At 36.2% G+C, this 14298-nt stretch overlaps 1 protein-coding gene across 11 annotated transcripts in view; it reads left to right on the top strand.

Annotated features, from left to right (window-relative positions):
* The window catches only part of LOC113233351 (guanine nucleotide-releasing factor 2), a 57490-nt gene that overhangs the window by 36682 nt on the left and 6510 nt on the right, over positions 1–14298 (top strand). For 8 of the 11 annotated variants that reach the window (XM_026468458.1, XM_026468464.1, XM_026468462.1 and 5 more), the window contains 9 exons: positions 3361–3471; positions 4745–4845; positions 6311–6334; positions 7812–7917; positions 10744–10848; positions 11243–11453; positions 11714–11824; positions 12551–12752; positions 13896–13907. In XM_026468458.1, the coding sequence (XP_026324243.1) occupies positions 3361–3471; positions 4745–4845; positions 6311–6334; positions 7812–7917; positions 10744–10848; positions 11243–11453; positions 11714–11824; positions 12551–12752; positions 13896–13907 (983 nt within the window). The remainder of the gene's footprint in view (positions 1–3360; positions 3472–4744; positions 4846–6310; positions 6335–7811; positions 7918–10743; positions 10849–11242; positions 11454–11713; positions 11825–12550; positions 12753–13895; positions 13908–14298) is intronic. The other 3 variants (XM_026468467.1, XM_026468460.1, XM_026468461.1) reach the window with 2 other exon arrangements.

Raw genomic sequence — 14298 nt, 5'->3', positions numbered from 1 at the left:
TGGGTAAAACCGAAGTTTGTTTAAAACTGAAATTATGAACAAACAAAACAAAATAACAAAGTAAACAAAGTTTGTTTATATACTACAAATTTTCTAGTATGATCCCTGTGACACTTCATTTGATGTTTTCACAGGGATGAGGTAAAGTCGATAGATTTTTGAAGCAAAGGTTCTCTCTTATACAGCCTTGCATATTATTACGGATTTAAAAAACATAACAATTGAGTTTTTAAAATAAAGGACTCCCATGAATTGTGTATAAATAATATTTATTTTATTTCTGATATCCGATCCGGTATTTCTATGGAATTAGTACAGGTGCCGAAGAAATAAATTAAATGTAAATTCAGTCTTTGTTTATGATTTAATAACAATCGGCAACCAAATTAGCGTGATTTACAGGGAATCTATTGTCATCAGTCCGTAGACAACATAAATTAATGCTTTCTGTACAAAAATGAAACTCGTAGCCATTGAAATAACAAAGTAATAACGTTAAGTCCGTCTCCTGTGAAATTTGGTTTGGTGCAGATACGCGCCTTTTACCAATACTACTGACGCGGATTTGCACTATCCACGACGTTATATATTTATTTAATAAATTATCGAAAACTTTTTATCGTTATACCTCATCTGTAGCAAATGCAGTCTAATGAAGTAACCTACAAAGCTTGTCGTAAATTTAAATTCATTTTTGAAAAAAAATGTTTCTCTGGGCATTTGTCACTAATTTGGTGTTATTTTTACTTTAATGTTATGTATTTGCTTAAACAAAAGATATTCACTTAAAAGCGAGACTTATAAAAATAGTTGAGACTTATAAAAACACGCATTTTATATACGTAAATTAGTAGACTTCGTAACAAGGTTACGAATTAAATTATGGAGAATTTTGTGAAGTGTCACAGGGATCGTCCTAGAAAATTTGTAGTATAATACAAATTAGTTTTATAACTGAAATTATGAACTAAAGGGTCTTTCAACAAGAACTTTGTTTTCTAAAACAAAATAAAACAAAAAATTTAGATGAAGATGATTCAAATTTTTATTGTATTACAAAGAGAAAAGTTCGGCAATTATGAATGAAAAATGATATCTGGCAAATGTCCACCACGACCACGCTGACAGAAGTCGATTCTTTCATCAAAATTTTTAATCACTTTTTGGCAAAATGTCGGGTCTATTTCGGCTATCACATCACGGATTTTGAGTTTTAAGGCTGTAGTCGATTCGATTGGCTCCGTATAGACTCTGTCCTTAAGATAGCCCCACAAAAAATAATCCAGTGGTGTTAAATCACACGATCTGGCTGGCCATTTAACAGCTGAATTTCGGGAAATTACGCGATCAGCAAATTTGGTTTGCAATAAATTGATCGTCTCATAGGCTGTGTGACATGTGGCACCGTCTTGTTGAAACCACATGTCAGTGATATCCATGTCATCAATGCTAGGCCAAAATTGAGTTGTTAACATCTCGCGATAGCGTGATCCATTCACCGTTACCGCATTTCCAGCCGAATTTTCGAAAAAAAAACGGCCCAATGCCAACGGCACAAGTCACATTGCCACCGAAACAATGAATTAATTTATTGCAAACCAAATTTCCCGATAATTTCACGAAATTCAGCCGTTAAGTAGCCAGCTCGATCATATGATTTAACACCGCTGGATTATTTTTTATGGGGTTATGTTAAAGACAGAGTCTATACGGAGCCAATCGAATTGATTGCAGCCTTAAAACTCACAATTTTTGAAGTGATTAACCAAATAGACCCACCATTTTCTCAAAAAGTGATTAAAAACTTTATGGAAAGAATCGACATCTGTAACTGTGGTCGTGGTGGACATTTATCAGATATCATTTTTCATTAATAATTGCCAAACCTTACTTTTATTAATACAATAAAAATTTGAATCATTGTCATCCAAATTTATTGTTTTATTTTGATTTAAAAAACAAAGTTCTTATTGAAAAACCCTATACTTTTGGGTTTAGCTCTAATATCTGCGACAGACACAACAACTACTTCCCGGTAGTTTCTTCAGTCCTTGTGTAGACATTCATTGTCATCAACCCATATGCGACTTATATGCTACCTTGCAACCAATATGCAACCTATATCATTCTATATGCGAACCACAACCGAGCACGGGTCTAAAGAGATACTTTAGGTCATAGGCCATCAAGTTTGGCGTTGGATATCAAAAACGTCCTTTCAGAGTTTTATGAACCTTCTCTAATATGCAGATTTCATCGTTTTCGTTCACGGTGCAAAATTAATGTATACAATGCGAAAATATCTAGACTGGTACAAGTGCCTCTGTCGGAATGGTACTTAGGACCTTCTACATAGAAAGCAAATATTGTCCCAACTAAGCTTACACTGCTTTTGTAAATAACACTGTACCTTTTTGTGAAGTTTCTTTACATGAGCTGCAATAGAACAACAGTGAAAGTTTAAAACCATGTTATTAATAATATTACAATATGTGCAGTCAACTAGAGTACCACCCCATATCCAGAAAATAGGCAGCTTGAGTCCTAGTGTATATTAGATTGCAATTTGAGGACATGAGGCCATGTTAGATGAGGGTGATATATTTTTTAAATTTAATAGCAATAGAACTCCTTGTGAAAGAGTTCGTCCAGGGAAGTACTGCCACCTTACCTATTTCTGCTGCCGTGTCGACGAGTCGCTTACTACCAGGCGCATGACTTGTTCGTCCCGTCACTACGCCGCTTATTGGTCCTGTGTAGGTTCGTGAAGTATTATAGGCTTATAAAGTAGTGGAATCTGTGTAATCTTGGTGAAGCGTAAAAAGACGCCAATCTGAAATTATTTTTGGTTTCTATTACTGTAGGACTAGCACGACAGGGAGAATTGCGTGAGATCGATATATCTCTATGCGAGAATAGCAGCATCTCGCGCTTTATGTCGCTCTCGGTCAAGTCGCGCCCTGTCGTGCTAGCCCTACTGGTTCAGTTAAAAATTAGAAAGCTTATGACGGGGCTAAGTGATGGTGATTATTCACAATTTTAATCAAACTTTAATATTAAAACTGTATATATTAATGTAGAAGTGATAGCTACCTTTACGAGGGTCTCTAGAATAAATTGTCAAATCAGAAGTTGCAAGGTTGATGTTATTGATAATTTGACAGTAAATATCATTAAAGAAAATTACTCTATTCGCCCGTATTGACGAATAACATTGCAAAAAACAGTAATAATTAACACTTACTAATAACAAAGTCAGTTTAATATAGTTGCTAATCCGTCCGGCAGATTTAGTCAAGGGCGACTGACATAACGCGTAAAGTTTAGTTTATTTTCGTAACAACACTTTTTGTTTTACAGACTGGCCAGTATAACGTCAGACGACAGCCTGACGCCGCCCGAGTTGCCGGTGAAAACGCGGCGGAACATTCGCGCCGACGTTCAGCAACACTTCCCTAGTGTCGAAATCAGGTGACTACAATACCACTATGCCAATTAAACTTGACCTGTGACAGTTGCTTTTAAAATCGTTCGTTCATTATTATAACTTTTAACCAAATATTAGTTTAAATTAACCAAGTGTAGTGAGTAATCTAAACACTGTGTTTGCTTTTATTTTTATTTTTTCGGAAATCAACAGACCATTTTATATTGGTCTAGTGAATACCGATTACACCATAAAACCTCGAGATCTCAACGTAACTTTGAAGTCAAGGCTAATTAAAGTTAGACCTAGTCTAAAGTTATTTTTTGCTAATGGTGAATGTCTGTCTGTAAATGGTTATGAATTTCTACCGCATTTGTTTTGTGGGGATTGCTTAGTTCCGGGCGAGTGGAGTTGCCGCGAAGTTTTCCTTTTTCAAGACACTGTTTACGTTATGCATTCTGAACATACATAATATTTCTATTATTTGGTTTATGTTTTTTTTATTCAAACGATGAAATGTTTGTTGTTTATATTTATTTTTATTACTTTAGCAAAACTTGTTAGCCGTTTTAAATTTATTGAGTGTTATTTGTGATGTGTGTTGGAGGGGGTTGTTGGTTTCATGCGGTTTATCACTATATCTTGTGGCTATCTACCGACCCGAGAGATAGGGTTTTCCGGAGAGACTACGGGCTCGACGGCAAGACGAGGGTACGGCGGGCTTCCAGGCCAAGCCCTCCGCCAGTTATACGTCTTCACGATATAGCTAGCTAGACATCTTCCGGTCCCTCCGGCCGCGTAGGTATTTGGAAACTGGAGAGACGCCGTTCATTCGGCGTCGGGAAGTGAGCGTGCCTTACAGCTCCGCCACCAATGAGGAGATTTGGTAGTCGGCTTAGAGTCGGCCGCTCAGCGGTGGCAACCGTTAATCGTGCGGAGCGCGACGGGAAGGGAGCGTGTCTGCAGTCTCCGGTACTTATCTGGAAAATAGGGAGGGTGCTGTACTTGCACCCAGGGCGGCTCACCTAAGGCACTAGCCTTACAGAGAACCGGATGAAGTACGTGCAAACGTGCTGATCCGGGGTTAGAACCTGACCACGATGGTCCCTGTGAGAGCTCGCTCGCACAGATCATAGTGCCCTTCCCGTATAACCAACAGGTTGATAGGGAGGGGCACTATAAACAAAACTTATGTAGAATGATATGGGACTGTACCTTGTGGCTTTCTGATGTGGTTACCTATGATAGTTAGAAATTAGTTTAGTAGTAAATGGAAATTACTTGTCAGTTTAGTTAAAATTCTATTATGATTTACAGACAAAGCCCAGTGTGTTCGCTTCATGGCGACGCGCGACCACACACGCTAGCGGACCACCATCCGCCGCGGCCACCGCCGCTGCCGCTCAAAAAGAAACACAGTCAGTATCAATATTGTTATTTCCACATCTTTAAACATATTACGCTTACTCTATACAAAAAAATATACCTATACGAATACTGTAAATATGCATTACTATTACTACACTTGTAGCTTTTATTCAAGAAAAGCTGAGCCTGAGGTGCACTGATCTATTTACCGGGTTTGAGTGCTATGTACTATCATCAAAGTAGACTCGTTACCACCTTAACGTCGTCGTCGTATCGTATTCATTTGGCGTGCAGGCGACAGTGGTCAACAGCTTGCTTGTTCTTGTCAATCAATAGAGTTAGAGCCTGATCATATTTTTATTATAAACAAAAGGTTTTCACAAAAAAAGGATCAAAGGGAGAGGGCTGCTACAGTCTTAATACCAACCTACTTAATAACTGCCTCCGTGGCCGAAGGGTTACCATGCTGGTCTGCCACGCAGAGATTCCGGGTTCGATTCCCGAGTCGGGAGAAATATTTGTATGACCTACAACTATTTCTCCCGTGGGTTTGGGTGTAATTTGTGCTTGTTATGTGTGGACACACCCGTGGAGGCACCCGCGATGTCGAGTTTCCCTAGTGCGAGGCTATGACTGTGTGCAAAAAAAATCTCCACTTGCAAACTAAACTGTTTTTTGGGATTGGGTAGTCTTCAAATTTGCTGATAGTACAAAAGTTGACCATTATGTCCATTTGTGATTATGTAATGATTCCTGAATAGAGGCTCTAACTTCTGGTATCGTCTGAAGTAGTAACTTTCAATGAATATTTGTTCTATCATTCTTGAGAAGTCCCGCAATACTCATTTATTTGTGTTGAAATCAGACTATCATTTTCCAACCACTTAGACACATTTCTAGACAATACTGTCCAATAGAGTACAATTAAAGACACTATACGCCTTATTACAAATGATATTGTTACTTACGAAGTAAACAAAGCATTCTTTGCTTATCAGATCTTAGCAAAGAATTGCTTTAAACTAATTACATATTATACCTACAAACGGCATTGTGTGCATTATATAAAGTTGTATAAGGGTCTTTCACTGTTTAATGTTTATTGTGTTATCTCTGTGTTGTTTCTATTTATGTCTACATTATATAAGGTGTATAAAGGTCTTCTTTGTGGGAAATTTAATTTAATACACTATAAGACTTAGTGTCTCATTAACATTTGAATGAAGTATGTCTTTATTTTACTGTCTGATTGAAGGCCATCTGTGGTTGGCTACAAAATTAATTAAAGGCATCAACTTATGTATTTGTTTAAATTTAACGACTTTTTACTTTTAATTTATGTTGAATGTTACTAAACCTTTTAAGACAGAAAACACTTGGTTCCATTGTTGAGGTTTTATGCACTGGGTAGTCATTTTGACTATAATATGGGTTAATACGGAGATCATGAAGGGGTAATAAGGATTATTCTTATTTATCTGCATGTTTGTCTGTTATATCGGTGCCGTGGTGCAGTGTTCCAAAACGTCGCGTACAGTGGTGAGTGGGTTGCATGAGTTAAACCAAATGCCTTGTACAAACTGCCTATTACGTTCACTCCAAACAAAAAGACTAGCTGGAGCTATAAATTGACATCTAGGATTATTTTGCTGAGTTTAAAACGATAGAACGGCCTAATTTTGATGTAACTAAGTATATGGTGTGAGAGTCCTTATACAAACATGCTAAATGATCTACAGGATTACCTTGAATTAAACCAATACCTCTTAAGGGGCACCTGACCTCGTACGGTATCAGTCACACTTGCCGCTTTCAGCCCGTGTCGCCGAAAATATCATGCGTTCAGGTACTGACCGTGATATCCATGCGGCATGTTTATGAAAACCTTTCTCACAGTATGTACGTATACGGAGCCAAACACGCTTGACAAAAAAAAGCGTTTTAGGCATTAATTACAATGGACTTACTCGGATCACAAAAGGACGTTTGTCACAGTTTAGGCCATTCTAGTTTTGATTTTGATCTTTATTTAAATAGGATCATTGCTTTTTGTGCGTCTTTGGTCATTTTGCAAATTGTGCAATTGTGCAAATCAACAAATCGAAGCGGTTAATTAGAAGTCAGTGCGTCAGAACAACCTGCGCATTGATTAAATGCCAGCGATAATAACTTACGCCTAATTAGCGTACGTAATACATTGTATTGTAATGAAAAGTACGTATAGTATGACAATTTTTGCGTAGACTATCGCTTTAACGCTACGTACATACCTGTGTAACATTTCTCTTCAAGAGCATTACGTATACAACAAAACACTACGATATGAAATGTATGTGAGTCAAATGGAGTGACTACACTAATTATATGATTTACAGGTAAATTTTACTTGATTGTATTTTGAATATGTTAAACTTGATTGTGGTTATGGCGACCTGAATAGGGCACTTGCTAATGCCAATGACTTGGTACTTGCCTTATATTCAGAATATATATTTTTTCTACATCAACCTCATTGACAAAATCTAATTAATCGCTTTCACAATGTCACCATTAAAGTTTTAGCTCTAGCTTGCTTCATGTCATGTCACTTACTCACAAACGTTACTGTACAGGCTTCAGCAAAACTGTGGGTAACAACAACGGAGTTGTTCAATTATCGCTTGGGATGATTTGATGTTGTTAGCGCTTCATTACCGATCATTGTGCTCTCGTTGTTTAGTTTGTATTCGTGGTTTTCCACTCCTTTACAAAGACTCATTCTCCTTTATTTACAATCTGACTATACATATAGAACTAAAATATAAGTAATATTCTGTGACATATCCCTTAAATCAGGTTTTCAATTGTTATAGCGCTTTGCTTTTTAGGAAAATCGGACAAATGGAAAGACAATTTTTTTACACCAAAGTGACTCAAATTACTTTGACATCTAGTTTTGAGTGTGAGTTTTCAGTTTAAAGACCGTTGAAACATAGCATTTGTTTACATGTAACATTTACTTGACTTTTCTGTGCAGTTATGGCATACATGGAGATGTTCGGAAATTGCAGTCATCCGCCGAACAACACTACTGCGCCCCCCGACATGTTCCGACACTCCATACATACTTATAATTTGGCCAGGTATGTTGACAGTTCCGCAATATCAATTATTTTGTATGTTTATAGATTTCCAAAATTATATTGAATCTAGGAAATGGAACTATTTTTTCGGATCGAAATCGCGTATATTTGTTTTTTTTAAGCAAACCAACGTTTCAGGGTCTTTATAGTTCCCAAGATCACGGCTGACTGGTAGGCTAGAAGGTAAAGTTATCAACCAGTTATGTCTAGTATTAATGCCAAACACCCTTATTTTTCACTATAGTTACAAAAGTTGTTTGTTTGATTGGAAAAACAAATATACGCGATTTCGATCCGAAAAACGGTTTAATTTTTTTGTGTAACAATCGCGGAAACCAATCAATATATACAGGGTGGAACAGAACGACCGACAAAGCCGAAAACTGTGAAGAGTCTTAATTATGTACTTAATTGTACTGAAAGTCTTTTTGCTCTTAAGTGTAATAGTTTCCGAATCATTGAATGATAAAGATTTGCTTGAAAAGTCTGTGTTGTCAACTCTACAGACAGCTGTTGGAGGCAACTACCGAGAGGTACTCAGGACCAAATCTTTGTAATTTAATAGGTCGTTGACCTCCGTCGTTGATCAGCACCCCATCATTCGCTTTCTTTGATCAATCACTTCCTTTGATCAATCATCATGTGAATGATGAATTAATTGTGCGGGTATTTTATTATTTACATTTATCGAAAAAATGCACCTCTCGTAGAACCTTCGGGAGACATGTTGTTTTTAAACGATGCGTTGTCATAAACTACCTTCAACAACTTAAGAACAGTAAAGTTTTCTAAATAACTCTGTCAGGAGTTCAACTCATATAGTCTGCGTCATAAGATTAGACTAACTTAAATAAACATAATTAAATTAAGTAAACACGTTCTACAACATGCGTCAAGTACTCAAATTACAATAGTCTCGTAACCCTTAATCCGTACCTAACGTAAAATAGTAAATTAGTGCAGCCAATCACGTCACTTATCACCGCTTACAGATGCACACTTGATACCTGTTATCTGTTTTTGGTAGCATAATCAGGCGATCGTTTTTTGTACTAGTCTATTTTTGAACGCATTTGGAAATACTTTTAATTTACACTACAAGAATTTACTAACTTTAAAACGAAAAGTTCATTTTAATGAGATCAAAATTTAAAACTAAATTTTCTGTTAACTAGAGCTGAGTAGTTGAAATTTTAATAAATGTAATGTAAAAATAAACAAATCGGTTCTTGGAGATCTGCAGACCACCTCCACGGTTCGTTTTCTTATTTTTGAGTATCGATTATCACATTTCTAAATTTGATTATTTATTACAATTCATTCAACGACCTGCATTTAACTTACCTTTACTTGAATTGTTGCTCATGGTACTTACACCAGACAATACGATTGTTGCGAAACCTGTTTCTTTATCATAATTGTCTTTTTAAAATTAACATTTAGATATTTTATTAAATATCAACGATACGAACGTGAGCGTCGGATATCAACGATATCCGACGCGTACGCCGCCGCGCCCATCTCTATGCAGTGTTGCCAACTAGGCGACTTTGTCACATAAAGGGACATAATGACATCAAAAGCGACTTTTATTTCTAGCGACAAAAAATTTCGTTCGTTTAAAATTTAATATTATTTAGGAAATGAAACTATTTTTCCGGATTTAAATCGCGTATATTTGTTTTTTCAAACAAACCGACGTTTCGGGCCCTTTACAGGTCCCATGGTCACGGTTGACTGTCAGTCAACAAAAAAACAAATATACGCGATTTAAATCCGGAAAAATAGTTTCATTTCCTATGTGTAACAATCGCGAAAACCTAAGAACTCGATATTTAATATTATTTTTATTATAGTATTCAGGAGTCTTTTGTCTGTACTGTGACCATAAAGTTCTGGCCAATTAAATGGACCTTCTGTTTACTGATATTTGCTTTAGTCTAGTTGGCAACACTTTTTCATTCATAAATTAGTTCAAAATGCCTGGTTGTATGGTAACTCGTGGTCTCATGTTTTTCTTGTGTTTACAACACAAAACAACGTTTACTTATTAATTTTTGGGTGATGACAGCAACTTATTGGAATAGTGCCGTTATTAAGTAGCGTTTGTGTTAAGCAAGTCAATTGTATTAGTGTGTTTGTGTGGAAACCCACATTGGCATGTGTCTGGCCCACACAGGAATGTGTCTGGAATGTCTGCAGGAATAAAGGTGACGTGGACAAATCGAACATCCTTTTATTTTAAAGTAAGTTCAATGTTATTACCTATTAAACACTTTTATTTCTTCTGCGAGTGCCAATGACGCGAACGCCGTCTGTGGGGCAGTAGATGTACTAACACCATTGATTCTCTTAGGTTAGTTGCACAGCGAAAGGTTTAAATCTGGACGAACATTTTTCAATTGCTCTGATTTTACATTTCATGTAAATAAAACTCATGTATGTAGGGTTATTAACGTGATGTTGTCGGCTTTGTCGGCTATTCCGTTCCAACCTGTATTTAGTCTAGTTAAAAAAAATAGGGTACATAAAAATATTATACATGCACACAAGAAATGATCGATTTATGCTCAGTCCACTAGGGATTTATCAGAACATAAATGACGCGCGAAAGGCGGCTAATTATTATCGTAATTTATTGCAGTAAGAATAGGTACGTAATTGTTTTTGACGCTTTATATTCAATTATTCACAGCGTTAAGTATATAAATACTTTATTTGCATTAAAATAGCGTCATTGTTAAATTAATACTCGTCTAAGATCGTTACTTTAATTTTATTATTTGACTTAATTTGTTTAATAATGTTTCTAACGTTACATTTAAGCGCCCAACATGCGTCTGGAGGCGGCTTGACCGTGCAAAGACAACAAGTTCAACGGTCCATTGCCCAATCATTGACACTGCATCATCTGGGTACTCCTCCATTTAGGTGAGTAAAACCATTTTACTACGTATATCCAAACGTGTCAAATGTGAATCTTAAAAAAAATCACAAATCAAATCGTTTTTTAAAAGATTTCGGGAGTTAGTCATAGGTACATCATGGTACAGGGACTTTAATCGACGACTGTCGATTGAGATGCAACCGTTTTCCCCGCTGTACGGTGCTCTTGTACATTGATCTACATTAACTAGACGTGAAATGTCTTGCAACAGCCGCTCAAAATTTAAATCTATCTTTCTCTAATGTGTCCGTTTTGTTCACAAAAAATCCCAAGCTACACAATTTTTTTTTCACAAGGCGTGAGGCGTCACAATATTTAATGAAATGTCCCTTATATACCAATAAAAATACACCTAACAAAACATTTTTTTACTTCCAGTGGTTCAGAAGACAGTGTGAACATAACGACTTCGAGTGGCACGAGTCCGGTGCCCCCCGAAGTGCCACCTGCGTTACCACCTAAGATGAGCAAAAACAAGCAGGTTCAGATGAACTCTAGCAACGAGCTTTTGCCACCACCATCACCGTCGCCATCGCCGCGGCCACATTCGCATAATAGTTCAGCTGATGAAACTGTGCTTCACAATGTGGTCAGTATTCATGTTATACTTACGGTATATTCTGTTTGTATGGCATTTTATTGCTCTGCGTGTAACAAAGTGGACTACTGCTTTAGTCAAAAATTAATTACATAGAATGACTACATAAAGAGCGTCAACTAAAATTCAATCTATTACCTTCGTCTTACCGCTTGTGTCCACTATGGAACTAAAATGGGTCAATACAGCTTTGTTACCATGTTATAACCTGATATATCAGTTGCCTTATTATTGTAACACTTGTATTTCAGAACTCGGACGATTCACTCACGAGATCTGCGACACCAGGCAAGTTTCCACTTGAAGATGAATTGGAAATGCTTGTTCAACAACCACCTACACCTTCACCAGTACCTTCTCAGGTTGGACTAATTACGTTATTTTATTTAAATAGCATTAACAATGACCAGTTACAGAGTTGTGTTATATAGCAATTACCTGCTGCATTCTGAGCGTAAACGGACTTGAAAAGTGACGTCATGAACAAAAATGTTATATTTAACTACTACGAACTAAAATAATGATATATTTATGAGAGGCTTTTACTCGGCAGTGGGACATAAGAGGCTAACAAAAAAAAATTAGATTGTCCAATAACCATGTAAGTGGCTCCATTAAACACGAGATATATAGCCGTACGAGCTACTCGAGAGTGGCGTTTGTTTGGAGTGTTAAATGGGTTTTAGAACCGAACTTACACACCCTACTTTTCCCTTTCAACTACGAGGAAATAAAACAATAATACATAATATAATATAAAATTACAAGATTATTTGCGCTACAGTAGATGTATTTTATTGAATTCATAGGTATATATAAAATAAAAGGCAAAAGAGTTTAAAAGCGATCCTTACGTTTTTTTTTCTGTATAAATATTTTATTGTGATCCTTAAGGCGTTAAAAGGCTTTTTAAAACGGGAAAGCTCTTGATCCTATAAGGCTTAAAAGTAATACTTAATTCCGCCTGACCGAGTCATATACGACTAACGTTACTGACTCCTCTCATTGTATAACTTAATAAAATACTTGTGGCACATGGATAAAAAAATTTACAAAAATACTTAATGTCAATTTTTTTCTATCAACAGAAAAGTGAAAGCAGTTCAGGACCAACATATATAGATATATCAGAAAACAAAACCAATTCAACTCCCGCCGATCCTGATGATATTATTCTTCAAACTGATATCAGCCAGTGGTTACTCCTCAAAGCACCAAGTAAAGATGGCCCTGAAGTGCGGGGAGGGAATCCTGATGCACTTATTGTACTCGCTACTAAAGCTACCAAAGGTAATTATTATTGATAATTTAAAATGGGTATTTGGTTTTATAATTGTAAGAAAATGTTATCACAAAAATGGCTTTCGGTTTTTTCTTTCGTAAAACATTTCAGGCATTTACATAAGTTGTGATTATGTGTTTTCTGATCTGGGGCTGAAAGAAGTAAGCTTTATAGGCGATTCCGTGCGTGCAAAATTGAACACAAAATGTGTGCGTATATTATGGAATTTACTCGTACAATGTACCGTTCAAAACGTTTCGATATCTGTAAGCGAAAAAATAAACATTGTTAAATTCTGTCGTATATGCATGCGTTTCGAATTAAAATTTTCCCTTACTGTTATTACGTCGTAATATTATGGTCACATATACCCATACTTTTGACGAATAATTAGTGGAATTTGTTTCAACAGTCAATACTCGAAGGACGGAATATCAATTAAAGAAACCTATAATAAAACTAATATTGCACCAAGCAATCACACCCTTTGCTACGAGTATCAGAGTAATCTAATTCACTCCGAGCCACTACTCAGAGCACCCAGACCAGAACTAATTCAGAAATGTCTATTTCCCAAATTGGGGCCCTAACCGAGAAGAACACTACAAAACCCAGGACCTTCTTGTTCAGCGGTCACAGTGCGGACCGTTGCGAGGTCATCGACCTTAAGAATATTACTATACGTAATAGTAATATTCTTATATTGTATACACTCTTGTATACAGCTAGATCAAACAGTTACCCCTTTCAGTCTTTGCCGTTCAAATTCTCATCCTATTATAAATCATTCAAACTCGTTTTTGTGATAGCAAACTATTGTTCATCAGTAATTGTCGGTCTATCATCATAGTGTACGTTTCGGGTTAATAATGCCAATTCCATTACACGAGATATTTAATTGATGCTGCTGTGACGTTTTACCTTACCCCTATCTATCGGGGAATAAGGATATAATGATAATATATAAGGATAGTATGATTAGTTTAAAAAGACGTGTAATGGAATTGGTATGTTGAGTCATTAGTCAGATAATCCTCTATCGAAGGCCATGGGAATGAAAATGGTTAAAGTTTGTCGGTTTTTACTGTAACTTTGTAATCTTCTTGTTCCATCGCATCTAACCATAAAACTTTCATGCTTTCACTTTACAGAAACGGACGAGTGTAAGTGATTGAATCATTGTACAATTCGGGCACACGTTCTCTGGTTTTTCTTCTTATTAATTAACTAACGCTTTGCTGTTGCTTGGATGTTCTTAGCATGTAACGTTTGTTGTGTTTGACGCTAAAATAACACCAACAATAACCTTTGTAGCGTTAAATAAGAAACATGCTTCTTATATACATATAAGTGTAATATCTTTTATTTATGGTTAACGTTGGACTGCCTGACTTTATTTATGTTAAAGTGACTAACGGATGTCGCAAAAATAATTTACTAGGTATACGTATTTGAATTTATAATTTTGAAAGGGAAAAATCTAACTCTTGTTACTTTTGTGTATTTTACAAAGAAGTCGTAAATTATAGTACTTAAAAAATATATTATTTCCAT

The sequence above is a fragment of the Hyposmocoma kahamanoa genome, unplaced genomic scaffold, assembly GCF_003589595.1.
Source record: "Hyposmocoma kahamanoa isolate Upper Pololo Valley unplaced genomic scaffold, ASM358959v1 78, whole genome shotgun sequence".
NCBI lineage: Eukaryota > Metazoa > Arthropoda > Insecta > Lepidoptera > Cosmopterigidae > Hyposmocoma > Hyposmocoma kahamanoa.
The sequence above is the reverse complement of the archived record's forward strand: the minus strand, read 5'-3'. Positions and strand labels throughout refer to the sequence as shown.